We start from the raw sequence: 22,639 nt of genomic DNA on the forward strand, positions 1-22,639 counted from the left end.
TGTGCTTGCTCTATTGTATCTGCTGCAAAGAGCTTTTCAGGGCTTTTTAGATGAACTTTTCAACTTTGAATTCTCATTTCAAGTGAGCTTTTTGAAAGTAATGCCATCTGGATTCAGGACATGGATCACCAGGGCAGGTGTTATACATAAAGCAGGTAATTAATCAGGTAAACACTCCATGTTCTTGTTTCAGAATAGATTTGGTTCTTTTTGTGATGGCCACTATTACCAGTATAAATAGCGCATATCTGAGGAACAGAAAATTGTATTTCTTGTAGATTGTCAACCTTTTAGTAATTCCTCTATCTGGTAAACACATTAGAGAGTTCCTCTCTGGTTTATTTAAAAGATGGGGTTTTATGAATAGGGAATATGGGTCCTGACCAAACTCTTTGCCCTGTGTTTCACCTCACTCTGTCAGAATAATGAATTATCATGAGATTTTTTGAAGTGCAGTTTGCACTTTTAGTTGATGGCAAATTGCTAAAAAGCAGCTGCTTATCAAGACTGAATATCTCATCTTTGGATTGATGGTGGCTATTGGAGCCAAAAGAAAAGGAGACAGAGAGCAATGAACAGCCCAAGGGACCAGGAGAGAACAAATGGTAATCAAATGATGGGGACTAATAAATGTGCAAGAAAGAAGAGGGAGAAGTGTGAGAAAAAGACAGATGAGATTTATGAGAGAAAAAGCAGAGAAGAATAACAAGCAGTAAGAACAAATAGGACTTTACCAAATAATAGCAACCAGTAAATACAGGAGAACAGTATGAACTGCATGAAGACAGGTCAGGTGAAGTGAGTAAATGGGGCATTAGGGGTAGAACCACAATAAGGAAGACTACTGTGACCACAAATTTGAGGGTGCTTAAATATAAACTGACAAAAATCAAACAACTAACTTGCCTAGCAAACACTAAAAATTATTGTTGTTCTTTATGAACTATGTAAATTGGTGATGAAAGTATATCTGCAGCTGAAGACATAACTGTTCTTAAAGAGTAACATGAATAAACCTGCTTAGAGCAGCAACTCAAACCACCAAGGGTGCAATGACTATCAGCACAGAGATATGGTATATTATGGTTAAGCTTTAGAAGTCAGAGCTGCATGAGCAAGTGTTTGGTAGTTGGAAAACTTAGTACAAAGGTAAACCCAGGGAGAGCAACATCACTTAAAAAACATAGTTTTAATGGCTCATATGGCCTGAAATTCACGGAGAGGTCCATTTTCACAATGCTCATTGCCAAAGCATAAACACTGAGCAATATTCTCAGAACGTTGTGGTGAGATGTGTATTAAATCATGTATTTTAGAGGCAGTTAGAAGAAATCAACCGAACTGATGAAAAGAGGGTAGCAGTTTCAATTATCCTGCCTTTCCAACAGGCTGTACATGATCAATGAATATTCAGTGAGTAGTACACTGGTATTTTTTGGTCTGACACTCTGAGATCAAACATTTCATTGTAGTGACAGGACCTGCTTTTCTAGGAGAAAGATCAAATGGTATAGCAGGTAGGCAGTAGGCTGGTGACTGAAGTGCAGCAGGAAGATGGCTATGAAATTGAGGACCTATTTTGGACAGGCAAGCATCCATAAGGAGCACCAGAAAGAGAGAAGGGTGTTGAAAATTACATCTGCATGGGTCCAAGGAACAAAGCCTGCTCAGGCAAGGCAGCGTAACACAGTAATTCTAGAATAAATTAAAGCTCCACTTCTTTGATGTTCTGTGTTGTCCAAACCCATTAACACTCATAAGACAGGATGGTTCTACAAGGGTGTTGGGTTTGTAATGGTAAAATTGATGTAAACAAATTAAAAAATGATTAATTTATACTGTCAGAATAAAAATCAGTAATGAAATAGGGAGGAAATGGAGTATTTATCTAGGAGTCTTTTTTACTTAGTGTAAACATTGCCATCTGGACTCAGACCACTTCTAAGACTGCTCATGACACATGAAGCAGCAGATAATTCTGTCTCACTGGTTTGAAAAGGTCAGAACTGTAACATCAATGCAGCAAACCCAGCCCAAATCATGAAGTGCATAAAGAGCAACCAAACATTGCCAAGATCTGGCACAGTGTTAATTCTTAGTTTATTGCTGCCTTAACCACTAGGATTAAGAATGCAAGGAAAACAGTTTTTCTAGGATTATCTTTTTTAATGTAGTTACATTTTCCACTGAAATATAATGTTAATAAAGGCTTTTGTTCATCTGATTTAAAGTTTGCAACTGAAGTACCACACAACTCTAAATTGTATTTTGATTAAGTGAACCTTTAACCCACATCAGCATGCAATTTAGTATAGTTATTTCATTAACACAATGTTCAAAACCAATAGAGGTTCCAGCTCCCAGCACTTTGGGGAGTCTACTGCATGGCTTTGCACACCAAATTCCAGCTTATTGTTTAGCACAATGAGTACCTCTGTAATTAGGTATCTTAAAGGGTTCCTGAAGAGGGAGAAATCTCTAAGGTACTCGTTTCAGCTCTCCTGTAAGTGTATAGTAGACCTATAGGCTTCAGTATGATTACTACTTGTGAGAAAAAGTAGCGAAGATTTGAATGTCAAGGATGATTCTTCCTGGGGTAGAAGCAACAACCTAAGCACCTTTTGCTGCAGATAATTTGATTTATAGCACATTATTATTATATATTTGAACTCAATATCTGTTTCATAACTAATAGTCATTAAGGGATATGAACATTAAAAATAGGTATGTTATCCATGACTGTCTGCAGTTGTATTCTAATCCCTATTAGATTGTATCTCAGCAGCTTATTCCTCTATAAGAACAGTGTCCCTCTGTGAGGCTAGTAATCCTGTCTTTAGCAGTGGCCAGTAATGAAGGTTTAGAGTTAAGTTTCACACAGCAGCAATATATGACATCTCCTTGAAGTAGTCATCAACATCCAAACATTTGTGGCTTATCTTTTCTTTTCTTTTTTTCCGGTGTTTTTTTTTTCCCCTATTTGTTTAGTGGATTCGATCACGTCTCTCATCTTGTCATAAACAGTATCACTTCAGACAGTGGAAAACGAGCAAAAATAAATTTGGAGTCAATGAAGTTCCTCTGACATTTTGTTAAGCACTGAGATATATTCACACACAAGCTAGAAATCCTCTAGATAGTAAGAATATGAAATTTATGTCCTAGATAATTTACTTGATTCTGTGGAGGAATGAAGAACCAAATAATTTCAGATTGGTCAATTGTAAGATTTCACAGGCGTGGTAATATTCTCATTTAAGGGGACAGCAATGTAATATTCGGAAGACTCTATAGATGGCAGTATTGGAGAAGACTTGTCAATGGCTAAAATAAACCCAGTGTTGATCACAGTATTTCCATAAATTTAAAATTATTCAGCAGTTTTCTTTAATAGGATTAGTTTGTGCCACATACTTTCATAAAATCTATTAAAAGATTTTTTCTTAACTTTAAGGCATCATAGTCAATGCTATTGCCCTTTTCACAAAGAAATAAGTTAATGCATTTCTTCAATTACGTATTAGTCTCTGAATTCCATAGCTACAAATACTGCATGTCAATGTACAGCTCTTAAAGAAATGAAAGCAAATGTAAAGAGCTTTTCATTGTTCTATCTCAATTTAATGAGATACTTCTCAAGCAATAAAGCTATTTCTTTGATGAACAAATGGCAAACATCTTTGGCAATGTGTATCAGCTCAAGTCATCTTCCTGATATTCTGATATCAAATTCCATTATTCTGATACAAGAAATACAGCAAATTTTTGAAAATACCTGATAAATTATCAGAAAAGAAAAAATAATGCAAGTTCTGTAACTAATCCTTCTTCACAGTCACGATGAATGAATGAAAAATGGCAAAAACTGACTTTCAGAATAATTTTTACTATAAAGGACTTTTTCTTTCTACATAGCCTAGAACTTTACTTGACATATTTTGATTGCTATTGTAAGACAAATTAGTTCTCAGTATGACTTAGCTCATGACTTAAATGGCAAGACACCTTACATACAAACACTTAAGCACACATACATGTATGCATGCATATGAGTTTATCTGACAGTGCAGTTGCTGGCTTAATGCACAAACTATTTCACAGTTATTATTTGGAAACTTGTGTTTGTGTGTTTAATCATTTGTCCTGGTTTCAGCAGTAGCAGTAATTTTTTCTCCTTCTTGGTAGCTGGTGCAGTGCTGTGTTTTCATGTTTTGACTTTCGGCCTGGGAACAGAGCTGATAACACTGATGTTTTAGTCTGACCAAGGACTTTCTGAGCCTCATGCTCTGCCAGGGAGGAGGGGATGCCAGGAGGAAGCAGAGGCAGGCCACCTGATCCAAACTGACCAAAGAAGTATTCCATACCACAGGACGTCATGCCAGGGATGTAACTGGTAGTTACCCAGAAGGGCTAGGGATTGCAGGGTTGGAGGAGGTATCGGTCAGTGCTTGGTCGGGCTGGGTGGGCTAGTTATTGGTTGGCTGGTGGTGAGGTGTTGTATTCTCTTCCCTTGTTATTTTCTTTATCATTATTATTGATGGTAGCAGTAGTGATTTGTGTTATACCTTAGTTACTAAACTGTTCTTACCTCAACCCGTGGGAGTTGCATTCTTTTCAATCTCCTCTACGTCCCTCTGGGAGTAAGGGAAAGGCAAAAAGGGGGGAAAGTGAGTGAACAAGCTGCCTGACTGGTTTTAAACCACAACACCATTTAAAGGACAACTGCAGCCACTTACTAGCTTAGTTTGAGCCTTCTGTTTCCATCAAGCATTCCTCACAGCTGGAAGCTGCCAACTGTAGCAGGTCCTGTGCTTGCTATTATACCAACCAGGTCCATGCGGATGGCCTGGAGATGCTAAAGCATCTCAGTGGCAAGTGACAAACATATTTAAGTAATTTAATCATGTCTTACGTTATATTGAAAATAATGGGTGCTTTCATGCTAAATGTAAGTGTCTTAATGCCAAAATTAATCCTTATTTCCCTGACTTTGATGAAGACCTTGGGCCCACTGTAGGAGAGGATCTGGTTCAAGACCATCTTAAGAACCTGAACGTATAAAAGTCATTGGGACCTGATGAAATCCATCCATGGATCCTGAAGGAGCTGGCAAATGGAGTTGCTAAGCCACTGTCCATCATATTTGAAAAATTATGGCAGTCAGGTGAAGTTCCTGACCACTGGAAAAGGGGAAATATAACCCCCATTTTCAAGAATTGGAAAATGGACAATCCGGAGAATTACAGACCAGTCAGTCTCACCTCTGTGCCTGGCAAAATCTTGGAGCAGATTCTCCTGGAAGGCATGCTAAGGCACATGAAAACAACAAGGTGCTTGGTGACAGCCAGCATGGCTTGACTAAGGGGAAGTCCTGCCTGACCAATTTGGTGGCCTTCTATACTGGGGCTATGGAACTGATGGACAGGGGTAGAGCAGTTGATGTCATCTGCCTGGACTCTCTTGTGTTCCAGTTCTCCTCAAAGCACACTTGCACTACTGTCATACAAAATCCAATCAAAAATGTAAGTGGATATCTCAGTTTGAAACTAGATTTACAAAGTCACAGATAGAGAATTCTTTTCCAATTGCTTTATCAGGCTGCACTGAAATACTCACAGTCCCACTCAATGCCCTAGTCTTCAGATAATTGAAGGTTTCCAGTGCCAAAATGATTACAGTGAGGGAATCTCAGACTGGGTGTTTCTTCTTGCAGGTTTCATATTGAAAGCATCTTCAGAGATTTCAGTACCTAGAATAAGCTTACTACCAAATGCAGGCATGGGTTCAACATTTGTAGATTTTGTTTATATCCCATTATCCTAATTGCCTTGTGATTAAGCATTCACTTTCGCTATCATAATGCAAATATTTGAACCCATGTATATGTCATATCCTCAAAGAAAATAATAACCACTGAGCGATTGGTATGTAGGGTTTTGGGGTTTTGCTTCTATGATCTGATCTCTTCTAGGAAATTTTTGTTTACTAAAATATTCATTAGACAGCTGAAATAGAAATTACCCTTATTCTGGTTATAATACCCATACCCTCAGATGCAGGAGAATCAGATTCAAATTTCTGGTCCAATAGATTTCCTAGTACCAAGGTTTCATATCTGCTCCTATTACCATTTGTTGGCTCATATAACTTATTCTTTGGCACTCATCTCTTAATATGTGTCGTACTGAAAGACTGAGTTCTACTGTTTTGACTTTGGCTAGTAAAAGTTATTTTAGGCTTTGGAAGACCAGAAGTCTGTTTAGAGATTTAGCTATATGCTCCTCAGTGTTACTTCTTAGATAATTAGATGTCTATTTAGCTCATAGTAAAGATTGCAACTCCACTACAACAAAACCAAACAGAACTGTAGACTTAGCTTACAAAATTGCAGTCTTCTGTTCTACTATTGCTCAGAATAACTATTGCCTCATTTTCTGCTCTTCAGGGACAGCAAGGATTACTAATGGCTGCAGGCCTGGCAAAATTACAGCTTTCATGAGTACATTGTTGTTATAGAATCATAGTATCATATTTGAGTTGTGTTAATTTATACTTCTGTTAACATGCTCTACTTGTTAAAAAATGGAAGTTGAGCTATACTTTTTCTTTTTTTTTCTTTTTTTGTTATATATGGATTAGTTTCTGAATTCTGAACAGTTAGGTCTTCAAAGATTAAATAAAAAGTGATAATTCATCAGAAAAATCCATTTAGATAAGGTGATTTTGTTTTCAATTTTTCCAAATATTTGCACAGGAAAAGGAAAATATGTCTGTGCAACATCAGAAATCTTTGAGCTACAGCCTTAAGTAAATTGCATCTTAAGACTTCCACACAGCCATATTTCTCATTGTTTTCCAAAATTAAAAAAGCAACTGACAGAGCTCCTCGCTCTCTCTCTATGAATGAATGAAATCATCGAAAATTTCTGACAGTGGAGTTTGAAGCTTTCAGACAGTTGTTTATTGCTAATGAGCTGCTAAAGTTGCACTGCAAGTGCCAGGACCCTGAGCCCATCCTCCCACCACTTCCTGAGGGTTTGTCTGATTGGCTGCAGAGCTGGCCTAGGGACAGGGCTGGTGTCTGGTCTTGAAGACAGTTTTGCTGAGAAGCCTGAGCAGGATTTTCCTCCTGCCTTGCTTCAGGAGCAGCTTTTAGAGGCTCCTGCCATTTATCCTTTGCTGATCTATGCTGCAGCAGCATCACATTCATGCCTTGCCTGGTTGTGTTAACCTGGACCTGGACCCTGACCCACAGACTGACTTGCAGGCTTGACCTTAACTTCTGCCTCATCACTGTGGAACTCCCTGCTTATCTGGCCTCTGGAGCTGATGTGGCTGCTCCCTCGGCTTGCCCTACTCTGGGCAAGGCCGTTGCTAAAGAGGTCTCTCCCTGCCAGCCATGTCATTACTCTGGTTTCCTTCTTGTTGGAAGCCCTTGTTTCCTTTCATATCCTTTGCCAGTTTCAAACCCTGGTGCGTTTTGACTCTTCATCTTCATTTGGAACTTCATCTCTGAGGCTTTGTATTCCTGCTGGGTGGCCCATCCCTACTTCCACAGCCTCTGTGCTTCCATCTTGGATTTTCAGCTCAGTTTTTCATGTTGCCTTTTATGCTTTTCCACTGTAAGTTTCCTTGACATGCTGAACAGCAAAATGGGCTTGCTGAAAGTAATGTGATATAATGCCATCAAAATGTAGACTGGGATGTGTACAAACACATCTGTTCCAGTGATGGAAATTGAGCTGCAAGAATGTAACCTAAAAAGCTTTGATCATAACAACAGTTACATAGGATATGTGAGAGTTTACAAGGCTGATCAAACAAGGATAGCAGGAGATACCCGGAGAGCAGAGGGGAAGAAAATCATGCTTCAGCAATAGTACTTGCAGAAACTTTGTGTTTCCATAGCTGTAAGTGGTCTAGACAGATTTAGAGTTTCTCTTGGTATCATTTAGAAATCTATAACTTCATCAGATACTACTGCTCAGCTTAGAGAAGTGGGTCATTAATCAGGTACAGAAAAGAAATATTTGCTTAAATGCCTGTTGTGTTTACAATACACCACACAGTGCTGAGCACCCTAGTGAGTAATGCAGTAGTTACACAACACAGGTCCTACAAATTCATTCTATAGGATTAGCAAAGATATCATAGAATCATAGAATAGTTAGGGTTGGAAAGGACCTTAAGATCAAGTTCCAATCCCCCTGCCATGGGCAGGGACACCTCGCTCTAAACCATACCACCCAAGGCTTCGTCCAACCTGGACTTGAACACTGCCAGGGATGGAGCATTCACAACCTCCCTGGGCAACCTATTCCAGTTCCTCACCACCCTAACAGGAAAGAATTTCCTCCTTATATCTAATTTAAACTTCCCCTGTTTAAGTTTTAACCCATTACCCCTTGTCCTACCACTACAGTCCATAATGAAGAGTCCATCCCCAGCATCCCTATATGCCCCCTTCAGATACTGGAAGGCTGCTATGAGGTCTCCACGCAGCCTTCTCATCTCCAGGCTGAACAGCCACAACTTGCTCAGCCGATCCTCATACAGGAGGTGCTCCAGTCCCCTGATCATCCTCATGGCCCTCCTCTGGACTCGTTCCAACAGTTCCATGTCTTTTTTATGTTGAGGACACCAGAACTGCACACAATACTCCAAGTGAGGTCTCGCGAGAGCAGAGTAAAGGGGCAGGATCACCTCCTTCGACCTGCTGGTCACACTCCTTTTGATGCAGCCCAGGATACGGTTGGCTCTGTGGGCTGCAAGCACACACTGAAGCTGGTTCATGTTCATTTTCACTTCATTTATTTAAGTAAAGAGTTTCTCTGGAGTAAGCATATGTAACACAGCAACTATCTTGTGGAAGTTTAGCTGAACTTATTTTCTTGAGTGGCAAGTTTATTGCCACAAGATCAACAGCATTTGACATGACATGTTAGTTTTGCACGTACTTGCCATAAAAGCAAATTGAAAATCTTAAATTGTCTTATTCTTCACCTTAAAAGTTTGTCTATCTATAGATGCAATTTTGCAAAAATGAATTTTTATACTGGTCTTCTTTGTGCACTGCAGTAGAGTTAAAGCATTCTGTTCTGAGATATGGGTGTACATTTCCATGTACCTGTCAAGTCAGACTTCCTCCATGCATACAATCAGCACTCACAGGATCTAAAGATAATTTACAAGAAAACTAGAAGGCATTCTAGTACTTCCTGCAGTTAGTGCTGCTGTATTGTTTCAAAACATGTTGCTTTCTGACATTTATTAGGATATATTTATTTGGAATAAAACACCTTTTCACCAAAATGGGAATAAAATATTTGTATCTTAGAAGTTTCAGAATGAACTTTATTAAACAGAGCATTTTATTCGGTATCTATCAATCAGATTAATACCTGCTTTATAAAGCATTCACACATCTGCTCAAGATATGGGTGTTATTTTTTTATTACTCTGTTTGCAATGTTAAACCATGGATTTCATTCATTCTCTGAGTGATACTGTAAAATTACCTTTTTTCATCCTTGTTCTCTCTCTGCTCCAGGCTTTTTATCGTAACAATCTTCCTTTCATGTACCTTGCAATGATAAGCAATGTAGCATTTCAATCCTGCTGCAGCTGAACATTTTGCTTTCACACTAGCCTTTGTCCATGCTTTCTTCAGAAGCAGTAAAGAAATAACTACACTGACAAAGTGAGACTGAATCTGACACAAAGACTTCCAGATACCTCATTGTACACTTCACCTGGTATAACATTTTAAGCAGCAGCACATTTTAATGTAAGATTGATCACTGTGACACAGTTACTCCATATGTAAGTCCCACTGTGCAAAAATTTGCTAAGAGAAGGCTGACTTCTAAATGATGCATAAAGGAAAGATGTTTATGTACAAAATGAATTATTATTTCTGATTGATTTTTAAATAAGGAGACATCAGTATAGGGATTAGATATTTAAGTACTAATGCAGAACGTTGTTTCTTATGCATTGAAAAAAATTAACAGCACCTAAAAATGCATATGAAAATTATTAAGTGTTATTTTGTCTTTTGAAAACAATTTAGTGATACAAGTTACATAACTTAATATGTCTAGAAGTTTACTAGTATTTATCTTCCAGGGTAATTGCTGCTCTTAAAACTATTGTTATTTCTTTCAGCTTTTAAGTATAGAGGCCAGGAACTTCACTTTTTGGACATTATGGAATATATTACTGCAGACACTACCTAGCCTTGATATCATAACAGCTATGATGCTTAAGATGGAAGTGATTTGTTAATGTATTATGTTTGCATGAGAATGTATACATATGTGGAGTTTCAGGTCATCAAAAGCCTGATTCTGATAATTTAAGCATTTCATAAATCCATACATTTATTCAGAGATTAAAACTTACTTTTATAGACTTGCTGAGAATTTGTGATGTTACATCCATGCACCCTCCTCAGAAGTATTAACTGTGATCTGGTGGTGGAAATGAACAATAAAAAAGCCAGCCGTATTGTTAATACCTATTCAAGAGGCATCCTCAAGTCATATGCTTATAGCAAGTGAGAGATCTGGATCCTATACAATGGTCCATCTGCCTGCTGGATTCAGTCCACAAGGAACACCATGAATCCTATTCTGAGAGAGGTGGTGTGACAAATAGACTAATTTCAAAATTTTGTAGCATGCTGACTGCATACCTAACTAATAACCAAGTTCCATCTGTGATAGGCAATACAAGGTGCAACTGGATGGCCAGTGCTTTCACAGTGCAGAAAACCTGAGTGTGGAAAGATAGATAGCATAAGCTTGCCTAGGAATGCACTACGAGGACACCTTGAAGGTATATTTGACTGCAAACAGCTTACTATAAAACTATGAAATTGGAAGAGCAAAAACGAAGAAAGCTGTTGGATTATCTGAAGAGAAACAGCATAGCTTCAGCAGTAAAACTGAAAACTGCGGGAGGAAGCACTTAGAGTGCGGGAATTTAGCACTGCTGTTAACTAAGTAATAAAAAGGGCTTATCACACAGAAGTCTAAATATATCCTCCACCTCTAAATAGCTAGATTTATTCCTATGATCCCACAAATACAGCAGATTAGCAAGCACTCCATAATGAATTAGCTAATAACTAATGTAACTCAAATATATAATGTTGTTATAATGGGAAAAACTGGAAACAGTTTCAAGCATAGAAGAGTACAATAATTCATCAGTTGGCTGAAGTTTAACCAGCTCAGTTTCCTAGGGGTATATGAACAATCAGCGCTGAGTAGAAGTGGTAAGACAGAACAACGGATTTGTGTATAGGTCAAAAGTGTACATTGTAACTTCACTGTAATTATGCTCGATTTCAGCATAAGATAGGACAATTTGAATTATCAAGCATCTCAGCATGATTACCCTAAGAATGAATTTCAGCAACAATTAATGAACACATTCCATTTAAATTGTGCATTCTTATTACACACACACAGCAGTTCCTTAAAAATCCTTCACTAAGGTTTTAATCTGGATGGTGAAGAAATGAATGTTTATTCTGACTCCTGCAACAGTATTTTACATTTGAATTTCTAAACAATGTAAAATTTGCACTTATATTTATTTGAAAATGAACACTAACAAGATCATATTTATTTTGCATTACAATGATGGGATCGATCGTTAATGAAAATAAGGCACACAGAAGACAAAATGGCATTCATTTGCTATTATCTGCTTTATTCTGTATCTGGGTTATTTTTAGTCTTTGGAAAGGGAAGATTTGCAAGTATTCTGTACAGCATTTATGAACTATACAAAATAACTGTAAACAGCTAGTGCCATAAAAATGAAAACAAAACAAAACAAACACCTTTCAGAAGACACTTCCTCTTGTATTTTTCAGATATTTCCATTAGTGATCCATCTTTCAGAAGTAATGAATCATCATGGATGTCATTTGCACCCTTTTATATCCGGCATAAGACTCATATCAAACTGCAGTTTCAGCCTCTATCTCCAGATGGTATCTTGTTTTACACTGCACAGCATTTGGGTACTCAGTCAGGTAAGAAACTTCCAGCTTGCTGGTATCATACATGCAGGTACCTTTATTTTGAAGAAAGACAGTATATTGAAGTGATTCAGGCCTTCAGTCCCTGTGACTCCCTCTCCATAGTGACTGGGTTTTGAACTGTGATTAATCGAGTTCATCAGAAAAAACATAACAAACCATAAACAAGAAAAAACATAATAAAATTGCAGACTAGTCCAAAGCCATCAAATATTTAACGAATTAGTTCAGGAAACCATTTTACCCCAAAAAGTTACTCTAGCCAGCTTTATGACAGACATTTACTAATACTAATCCCACAGTTTCAGTGCAGCTACCCTAGGATTCACTGTCTGGGTGTTTGGCCCAGCATTTTAAAATGACCAGAAATAAAGCAATAAAAAAACTGATCAAACAAGTTAAGTGAAAGTGAACAGACTCTGAGAGATTTATGAGCTTTACTGCAAGTTTAACTTTTTATTACATAATGCTGAAAATCTTGCTGGGGCAGCATGCAAAAAACATGCAAAAGTTTTGTGTTTGCCAGCTATGCAGGGTGCAAAACAAATCTAAATAAGGTATTTCCGCTATTTATAGAAGTGTTTTAAACTTTGGTGAACCGTAAAGTCATAGAACACCAGGCTGGAAGGCACCTCGAGGATCATCTGATCCAACCTTTCTTTGCAAAAAAAGTCTATACCACATGCCCCAGCACCCTGTCCTGATGAATTTTAAAAAAGTCCAATGTTGGGGCATCCACCACTTCCCTGGGGAGATTATTACAATGGCTGATTGTTCTCATTGTGAAAAACATTCGTCTTGTGTCCAACCAGAACCTCCCCAAGAGTAACTTGCGCCTACTACCACCTGTATTTTCCAGGTGATTCCTTGTAACACTGGGTTATAAACTGAGTTAAGATTCCTAAAACTTCATGGCAAGAAAACATTATTTGCCAATCAGTGTAAATACATTTTAAATTGTAGTTTTTAAGGTAGAAATCTGTTATAATTACTTTATTAACATACTTTATATTGCATTTATGTGGTATCTTCCACATTTTTAAACAGAAGTGTTACATACCATAACATAATCTTAGAGCAAAATCAAGCAGTATGTTTTGCAGAACCAGGCCTTTGCATGACAAAAAAAAAAAAAAGCACTTAACTATTTAACACGTATTTTTACATTCCTCTGCTCAAAGCTTAAAGCTTTGAGACATTTCAATAAACATATTCAAGCACATATGCACAGAAACACATATGCCCATGTTACCAACTTCTTATTCTATCCACAGACGTTTTAACAGGCTGCTTTTTTGTAAGACTTATAACACATCATACACTGCTGGTAACTCCCATTTACTTTTGTTCTAATTTCAACCACATGCAGAGAATAGCTTCAAAGAAAAATATATGGCATATCTGTAATACAAATACATTTATTTGCAAAGAACTCTGTCTTCCACAATGAATCTTTTATAATTCTATCACTTACAGGCCAAATTCTGAGATTCTCAGTGAACAGTTCTCTCCTGTATAAACTAAATCATTACATGGGCCATGAAAAATAGAAGAGAAAAAAGGATCTCTCTCAAAAGAATAGTCAGAGGTCAGGGAAGCAACTAGTGTATAAAGAAATTCAGTATCTCTTTGGAAGCATCAAAGAGACTGCTAAGTCCATTTAACTTGGACCAGGGGTGTTTTAGCATGAGCATGCCTTCATTCTGTTGCCATTCATGAATGTTTAGTTTGCACAGGAAGAAATATTTTCTTTAAATCATTTTCTAGAATCATAACAATTTCATTTCAAAATAAACCCCATCCTCTATAGAGTAATTTAATTTCTTTACTTCCTTACTTCCATTTTCACCGTCCTGAAGTTTTGAAAGATTTGGGAAAAGCTAATAGTCTAGGTCTTTATATTTGCTTTCGTATAAGCCTGTCAAATCCAGATGGAATTAGACTGATGAAAGACTCAGAAGTATTCTTAGCAGCCAGCAGATGTGAAAGAGCTTTCTGTTGGGGATTAGTTTAGAAAGCACTTTAGATAAAGCCTTTTCTCCTACACAGTTATATAAGACTTAATAAATTAATTGCCAAAATCACAGGATTTTTTTTTTTTTTTACAAATTCCCTTTTAATAGGAAGTAATTACAATTCCTTTTCTTCCTCACTAGGCAGTGCTGGGTTTTTTTAAAAGAAATGAGCTCTGATTACGCAGCCAATTTAGCAATGATACTGAGTGGCACAGATGTACACTGGCTTGGCTTGTCACCCATGTAAACACTAAACTGGGACCTTCTCTTCAGGGGTATGCGCCTGCCGAAAAATCCTCCCGTCGTCAAAAAAGAATCTTTAATAGGTGAAGAAATAAACATGAGAATTCCACTAAAACATTTCCTTCTTGCTCTGTTCTTTCCAAAGAACATTACATGCATTTCTAGAAAGGGTGGTGAGGTGGCTATTCTACTTACTCCTCTAACAATGTGATTCCTTCAGTACACACATTTGAACACCTAGCAAATTGGCATAAAATGGAGAACATCTTATGAATCTTTATCTGTTAACAGAATTTCCTGTAATTCTGTCAGTTACTGGTTTTCTCGCTTTGCCAGCTGTTTCTGAATGTGTATCATAAATTTAAGTCTGGTACTATTGATTTCTGCAGGCCCTGAGAAAACCATTTCCAAAGTTTGGCAAAACTTACACCGCTGGCTATGTTAGTTATAAGCTGAAAAGAAACCCCAATAAGTGAGCTGTGTATGAAGATTTTAGTTTGGAAACTTGCAGATATGACAATGGGACTTTTTCCCCTTGCTTTGATTACTTGTTTTATGCCAATGAGGCAAAAATGTGGGAGATACAGACAGCTGTATGCGCTGTTTCTGAGTGAGTCCTCTGCAGATAACACAGAATTATTTGTGGAGTTCAGCAGTCAGTGAAAGCAGGCCCAATTCACATTTTTTCAAGTGCAGTGTATCCTATTTCTACCAGCAAAAGTGTGACAGCTTTTAATTCAGACAGCGTTTGCCAAGTGACCATCAACAGCTTGAACAATGAATAATTCAGCCCATTTACATAGCAACCATTCTATATATTTGAAGGCCTCGGCAATCTGGCTAAAAACAAGTAAGAAACATTACTTTTTTGTTGAGTCACAGCATTACTGAAGCTCTACGTTTGTTTATGAAGGTGGATTATGCTGCGGACTGTCTGCACTCTTCCAAAGTCCAGGCCAGGTTGATGGAAAGGTTTGCTCCCCGATGAGATGAGGGAGAACAGATATACTGGGTGACTAAGAAGGAAGTCAGTTTAATAGACAGAATGGGATGACTCATGCTGAATTTAATACTTAACATTTGGAACAGCAATGCTCTGTCTCTCTTCAACATGATTATGTTACCTAGCTGGTCTGAAAAAAACCCCGCGGAACTTCAACTCCAGATATTTGAGGCATTTCAGTTTAAACCCCTGAAGCATGAAAATCAGAGACGGCCAGTATGGGGGTGTGATGTGTGCAGTTTTCTGACACTGCTTACAGCAAAAACAGAATAATGGAACTGGACTGAAATCTTCTGGAAATACTCTAGAAATTTCTAGAATTCTCACATGGGAGAAGTGTTGTTTTCCTGATCAGAAATAAATTGATTATCCACCCACTTTCAGAACAGGGTGGTTAAGTCTTCTCTCTTGGCAGCCATGTTTCTTAGCCAGCAGGGACATCATTTCTGCTTTGTCACTAGTTTTGTGATCATTTCTATGGAAATTATCAACATAAGAAGCATAACTGCTAGTTACCCATCTGACACTGCTATCGTCCTGAAATCTTTTGCATATGAAGTGTTGTTGTTACCCATTTGCCACTGGCAAGCAAATCAGAATTATGACAGGCACATTGATGTTGCTCAAGGAAGGTTGCTTCTAGCTGCTGAGACATCCCAGGGTGATAGTGGTGGCTACAGGAAGCAGAAAAACTTTCTTCAGCAAGGAAAGCAGCATTTTTTATAGATGAGGCTGAATGGTCTAACCTACAAATCAATAATCACCCATACCTTCTAGGTGCATGAGCATCACACTGCCTGCTGGATCGCTCCAGATCCCAGCTATGCCTTTCTGCTCTGGGGTGATGCTCCAACTGGAAGAAACTTTCTGCTTACTTACAAGTTCAGGCCTTGTGCTAGAGGATGGAAAGGTGAGGAAAAAGAAACAGAAGGCATAGACGGAGGCCATCAAACATACCTCCAGAGATGCCATCTCAGGTCTCTGAAATGGCTGAAAGAACCAAGTCTATAGATGCTCTGTAACCAGAAAACCACTGCCTACAGCTTGAGACAACTTACCTTGCAGAAGCTGCTGAAGCATCAAAGCCTCTGTTCCAGAATAACACAGAGGCTTCTATTTGGTAACACAGGATGAGAAAAACGACAAGCATCAGCTGTCTTTCAAAGCTTTATAATGAAATCTAGACCTTCAGTAGTCCAGAAACTCATCAGTGAGTTTTGAGCAAAGAAGGAGCCCTTATGGAGACTTGTATCTCTGTATCGCTGGGGATATGACACCTGCATCAAAAAGGTGGATGCCACTGACTTAGAAGACTGCATTCACTGCTTCCAAAGTTACTTAAAAGGATGTTTTGGAAGCTTCTTTGGCTTTACAAAGTAGTGGGAAATCCTTCTTCTTGTTAATTTGTGAAGTGTGGGAATAAATTCAGGTACTCTGGCAGGTAAAAAAGGCTTTGCCTCATATGCATACACATGGAGCACAAGGGTACACTTTCCATCATTGTGGGTAATTGACCCTGTAAGAGTAATGTTAAAAATACCAGGACACCCTCCCTGCCATGCTCTGTCAGCCTAAGATCCTCTGACATCATATCCAGTCCTCCTGGGAAAGGTATGGCATTAGGCAGATTTGATAGTGAAGGCTGTAACTGCTGAGATCTTTGCCCCTCTGCAAAGATCAGCTTTACAGCTGTGTAAATTTAACACTATCACATCTGCTACGTATGGTAATACTTCTGGCATGAATAGGACATCCCGAGTTCCCAACTGTACAAAATTTTGACACATTATGATGTGGATTTCCTGTGGAAACATAAAAACATGGTGACCTGCCATTGCTTAAACATGATCCCTTCTCAAGATGGGGATATACATACACACAGGCATGTCTAGATAAAGGCTGAACACGGAAGGGCATTGTCACCGTCTGGGGAATTTAAAACTTGACCGTGTGACTGTAACTAACTTGCTTACAGACTTACGTACTCACGCAGAATAGTAGCAAGCTGAAAATTTTTGTGATGCATTCAGAATTAATCATTGTAAGTCAAATCAGCAATTTTCAGAATCCATCATAAGAAGTCATATAAGCAGATACCATCATAGATAATCCAGATCTCACAGTAGTAGTCAGATACACTTACAAGAGACTTCTCGTAAACTCACAGTTTTAGAAACTTGACTGCTGAGGGCATGGAATTGACTTGGCTTAGGAAATGCTGACAACTGATACAGAAGCAGGCTAAGACCTGCTTTGGGGACTGTTTTGGAGTGCTGGCTTCTACTGCGGAATAGAGACAATCCACCCTCAGATGGAGCAACTTTGACCTTCAGTCATTTGGTGAAAACCCTGAACTAGGATTTGCAAGTAAAAGTGCTATCTTCTCTCCGGAACAGTTCCTTAAGGTAACACCTGCTACAAAATGCCTATCGCCTGAGAAGACAAGGAAACAACCTTTAATCATTTGGGCTATATAAAAACCCTTCTATTTTACTGAGACACAGAAGATGAGGAAGGAAGGAGCATCAGAATAGAACTGAATGCTGTAACTATTGAAGATTTTGTTCAACACCCAGGGTCTTGAGATATTCCAGTTTCAAGACTCAGCTAAGCTACAGCAGACTGTATCTAAAGAAGATTCAACCTTATTGATAAAGATTGCCTTACAGTTCCCTTGCACACCATCCCACAGGCTGAGCAAAGACTTGTGTGCACAAGAAAAGAACAATGAATGCCCACCTCAAGTGTTCCTTTGCTTCTGTGTTTTGTGACTCTACTGATGGGGATAAATACTCTGTATTGGAGGAGATGCTAATCTGAAAAGCTGCAAAGTCGTGTGTCCTGTGTACTTTCTGGTATTTTCTAGAAAGGACCATAACATCTAGTCCAGAAACACTGAGTATGTAATCTCTTTCTGAAGCAAACCTCCTCAGAAAGGTCTTTGGCTCCAGTTAGGGTTTACAGGACACGTCTGAATAAAGCTAAAACTGGAACAGTGTTCATGGCCTCCCATATTGAGACTGACCAGAGGGGAAATTCAGTAGTAAGAATGTTGTTTAAAATAATGGATGCGATTCTTATGATGGCATAGGCCTGCACAGGCTGCAGCTGTGCAAGCCGTCCCTCAGAGACAGGGACAACCGAGGCCCCTTGTTGAAAATGTCAGTGGTTGCTAAAGTGAAGAGAAACAAAGTCAATAATTTGCCTTCACTCTGAGAGGCAGTTTCACGGCAGTTTCACGGACACCAAGCACACAGCACTTCAGAGTCCCCAAATGATTTCAGCCAGTTGTCCCTGCGTAGTGCCTACAGCATGATAAACTTCATGAAGAAATACTGAGCTAAACCCCGGGATCAACATCCACATGATTAAAATTTATCTCAACACTCTGCTGTTCTTCCCAACGACTAAAATAGCAAGTCATCTGTGAAAAGAGGGGGGCTAACCAAGGCAATAAGAAAGTGCCTTGAGAGCCCCAGGGAGAGCTTAAAGTGGGAAGTGCCATTTTTTTTGTTCATAACTAGCAGAAAAGGAAGTTACTCCAGTTTGAAGAGAGGCCTCAAATATGTGCTATAGCATAATCCAGAGGACTCAGCCACAACCTCTCTTTACATTGTAGATTGTAAATACTATCTACAGTGTAATCTAACTCAGATTTCCTCTTGTAGTAAGACGCTCAAACTGACTGCAAGTACCCTAAGGATTAAGGTCCTGATAAAAAGCAACAGACAAGCAGATTATATACACTGCTCAAACAAACAAGAAAGATTAGTGCTTTCAAACTATGCAATGAAAAATAAAGTAAGCTTAAAGCCACATCTCTGAGCAAGAGAAACCACAAGTGAAGGTAATCATTTTCTGAAAAAAAAGGCAGAAACAAATAAGGTACTCAAAAAGAACACTAAACACTGGGAAATAAAACAGATAATCACAACTGGAACTAACTAGCTACACGGAAGTGCCTGCTATTGTTGGACTGAAGCTGAAAGGAGGAAGAGCCTTCTCATTCTTCCCATGGGTGTCTGGGGCTGGGAAGGTGAGGCACTATGCATGTGCTCTACAGACGCTAACATATTGGAACATCTTAATTGAAACATCTGCCTGAATGGGAACCTGAGCAATTACTGCAGAGATACAATTTTAGTAACTTTCACAAGCCTCCAGTAAACTAAGCCATTCATTTTTAACTTCACTAAAGGCAGTGTAACTTAAGAATTAGAAATACTCAAAAATTAAACCCTCAAGAAAACTATCATTTCATTAACAGGTCCACCCTTCAGAATGCTGAATCTGTAAGGAAACTGTGCTTTCCAAATTTAAAAGTATTTCTTCATTAGAAAAATACTACATAAAATGTAAGTTTTACTAGTAGTTATTAGGAACAAAGATTTACATTAAAATTTAACAAACATTATTTATCAATTTAACTGATGGACTTAAAAAAAACCCCAAACAAACCAAAAAACCCTAAACCCTGATGGCTACTATTTCCAAAAGCAACATAAGAAAAAGTTAAATTGCACAGGCAAATATCAGTAAGTTTGTGAATGTGACTTCCATTTGCAGACTCTTCTGCTGTCCTCTTCTGTCCCCTTTGTCGCCTTCTCCTATTAGGCTCTGTTTCTGCCCTTAACTTTCGTATCAGCTCCTGTTTCCTAACCATTCCCAGCTTTTCTTCATGTTTGTAGGTATACTTCAGAGCAGTATTCTCCTTCTACTTTGCCTGTAAGGACAGATACACTGATAGTACAAGAAAATATAACTCTCTCCTAATACTTCTTGTCATGGAGACCTCCAGTTCAATAAAAGGTTTATCTGTTCCTACAGCTGCCAGGATATTAAACCCAAAAAATTCCTGCTGCAAAAAGCAGCTGCAGGGAAAACCGTGTTTCACACAAACAAACCTTCAGTGCATTAAACTGATAAATCTATCAGCCTTTATTCAACATACAGAAATTAAGAATATTTCGGTATTTGTAGCTTGCCAAAACTTCTTTTCATAGGAACACCAACTCACGCTCCCTGGGTGCCAACATGATCCCATTCCCTCCTAGCTCACAGTTACCTAAGTCTCTGAACAAGGAAAGCTTCTCAGAAGGTCAGGCTTCTTACTTTGAAGCAAACACAAGCTCAGTTTCCAAAAACAAACAAACAAACAAAAAAAAAAAAAATAAAAACCACACAAGGACACAAGCAGCTCATCAGGGAACGTTCGTTCCCCTTTGTGTTGTTTAGATACAGTGATGATACAAGACTGCTGAAAATTACTGATTTGAAGCACAGGTATGAAAACATCAGGATTAGGAATTTGCTGTTGTTCCGTGTGCCATCTCTAAAAATTAAAACTATTTTATCCTGCTTGTTACAGGTGACTTCTTATGTATATCATTAGTAAATGGATTTATACAGTTACGCTACAATCTCGGAGACAAGACAGTCATCCTACAGACCTTTCAGAAAGTCAGTACAAATGGAAGTATATGGCATTCACTCAAAGCAGGAAGAGTTGGCAATGAAGGCTACGTGGACCTGGATGGTGTGAACATTACTCATAAAGCTAGTCCTGGAATGAATGCACTAGACACACGGACAGACTTTTTTGTTGGAGGGGTGTCCTCCTTAAACCTTGTTAATTCAATGGCAGTAGAAAATGAACCCACAGGTTTCACTGGTTGTATACGAGAACTTCTTATCAACAACAGGGAACTGAAGCTTACTGTGAGTGACCCCACAGGTGGAGCCAATGTTGGTGACTGTGATGGAACAGTTTGCGGGTACACGGTGTGCAAAAATAATGGAACATGTAAAGCTGAAAACTCAGGCTTTTCTTGTTCTTGCCCACAGGAGTGGACAGGGAGCACATGTGAAAAATCTATTCACTGTTCACAACACAGGTGTGGGTCTCAGGCTCTCTGTATTCCTCAACCTACTTCGTTTTCATATTCCTGCATGTGTGCACTAGGCTGGTCAGGTAAATACTGTGATAGCAAAATCCATTTTTTTATAGCAAAGTTTGTCGGCAACTCCTACATGAAATACACAGATCCTTATTATGGAAAAAGAGACCTCCAGTATAGCCGCATTTCTTTAAATTTTACTACCAATCAATCTGAAGGCTTAATAGTATGGATGGGGAAAGCTGAAGATGAAGATAATGATTTCCTTGCCATTGGTCTTGCCAATGGAACACTAAAAGTTGTGATTAATCTTGGAGAAAGAATCTCTGTTCCTCTAATTCATAGTAATTACTCCTCCTGTTGTGACGAAAGGTGGCATTTCGTTACTGTAGTTCAAAACCAAACTTGCATTAAGGTCTACCTTGATGAGGAGCTAATTCTTTTTGAAGATATTGATCCACACAGAAAATACACTGCTTTAAACTATGGTGGTATTTGTTATTTTGGTGGGTTTGAAATTGGCAGGGAAGTCAATACAGTCACTACAGGGCTTTTTCACAAGGAATTCATTGGTAAAATTAAAGATGTTGTGCTCTTCCAAGACTCCAAGAAGATTCACCTCATGAAAGCAGAAGGGTATAATGTTTACAATGGAAATTACAGAAATTAACTGAAAAACTATGTCTTTAAAAGTGGTAAATTTTCTTTTCCTCCTGTTTCTTGTAGTAGCAGGCAGTGTAAGACTCAGGAACCAACATAGGAAAACACCAAATAATTATCCCTAACTATTTTTTTTAATGTTGACTATTAATAGTTTGCCTAAAATGTCATCAGATGTTTCATTCAGAAAATTAATTCTATGTAGTCCTTAGTATTTACCTTAAAATAACTGGAAAGTCTGAGGTTTTTTTCTTTATTGTTCTGGAAATAGGTGTGTAGACAAACAGGTAGTAATTAGCTTATAAAGCCAACCATCACTCCAGTATTAACTGGTTGTTGCTTTATGAGCAGACAACTTACCTGTTCCTCCAAAACTCTTAAATTCCATTAGAATGAAGAGTTTCCCTTACAACATTTAACATTAAGGGCAAGTGTAAAATTTGGGAGGGGACGGGGGAGGGGAGTAAGATGGGAAGAAAAGGTGTACTTGGGATAAAAAGCTCGTATTTATTGTAATTATATATATTTTTTTTTAATCACAGTATCTGTAATTACTTCTTAACTCCACAACGATTATTCTAGGCAACAAAGTTGTTCTCCCTCCAAGTTGAGTTTCTGTCCATTGGGTATGCATTTATGTAAAACGACAGAACTTAAGCCTGTCTTCACACTAAAATACTCCCATTTGAAGAATGATCCTAAGAGCAGAAAATGTATTTCACTTAATTACTGATGATAATAAAACATACCTGATGGTTTTGCACAG

General features: G+C 38.3%; 1 protein-coding gene across 1 annotated transcript in view; it reads left to right on the top strand.

Moving 5' to 3' along the window:
• EYS (eyes shut homolog) overlaps positions 1–21,973 on the top strand; it is a 579,093-nt gene extending 557,120 nt beyond the window's left edge. The window contains exons 36-37 of the mRNA XM_061347833.1: positions 11,888–12,049; positions 20,685–21,973. Of these exons, the coding sequence (XP_061203817.1) occupies positions 11,888–12,049; positions 20,685–21,883 (1,361 nt within the window). The 3' untranslated portion in view covers positions 21,884–21,973. The remainder of the gene's footprint in view (positions 1–11,887; positions 12,050–20,684) is intronic.
• The last annotated feature ends 666 nt before the right edge of the window (positions 21,974–22,639 follow it).

The sequence above is a fragment of the Neopsephotus bourkii genome, unplaced genomic scaffold, assembly GCF_033783945.1.
Source record: "Neopsephotus bourkii isolate Nb327-2 ecotype Australia unplaced genomic scaffold, CSIRO-AGI_Nbou_v1 NB_330, whole genome shotgun sequence".
Taxonomy (NCBI): domain Eukaryota; kingdom Metazoa; phylum Chordata; class Aves; order Psittaciformes; family Psittacidae; genus Neopsephotus; species Neopsephotus bourkii.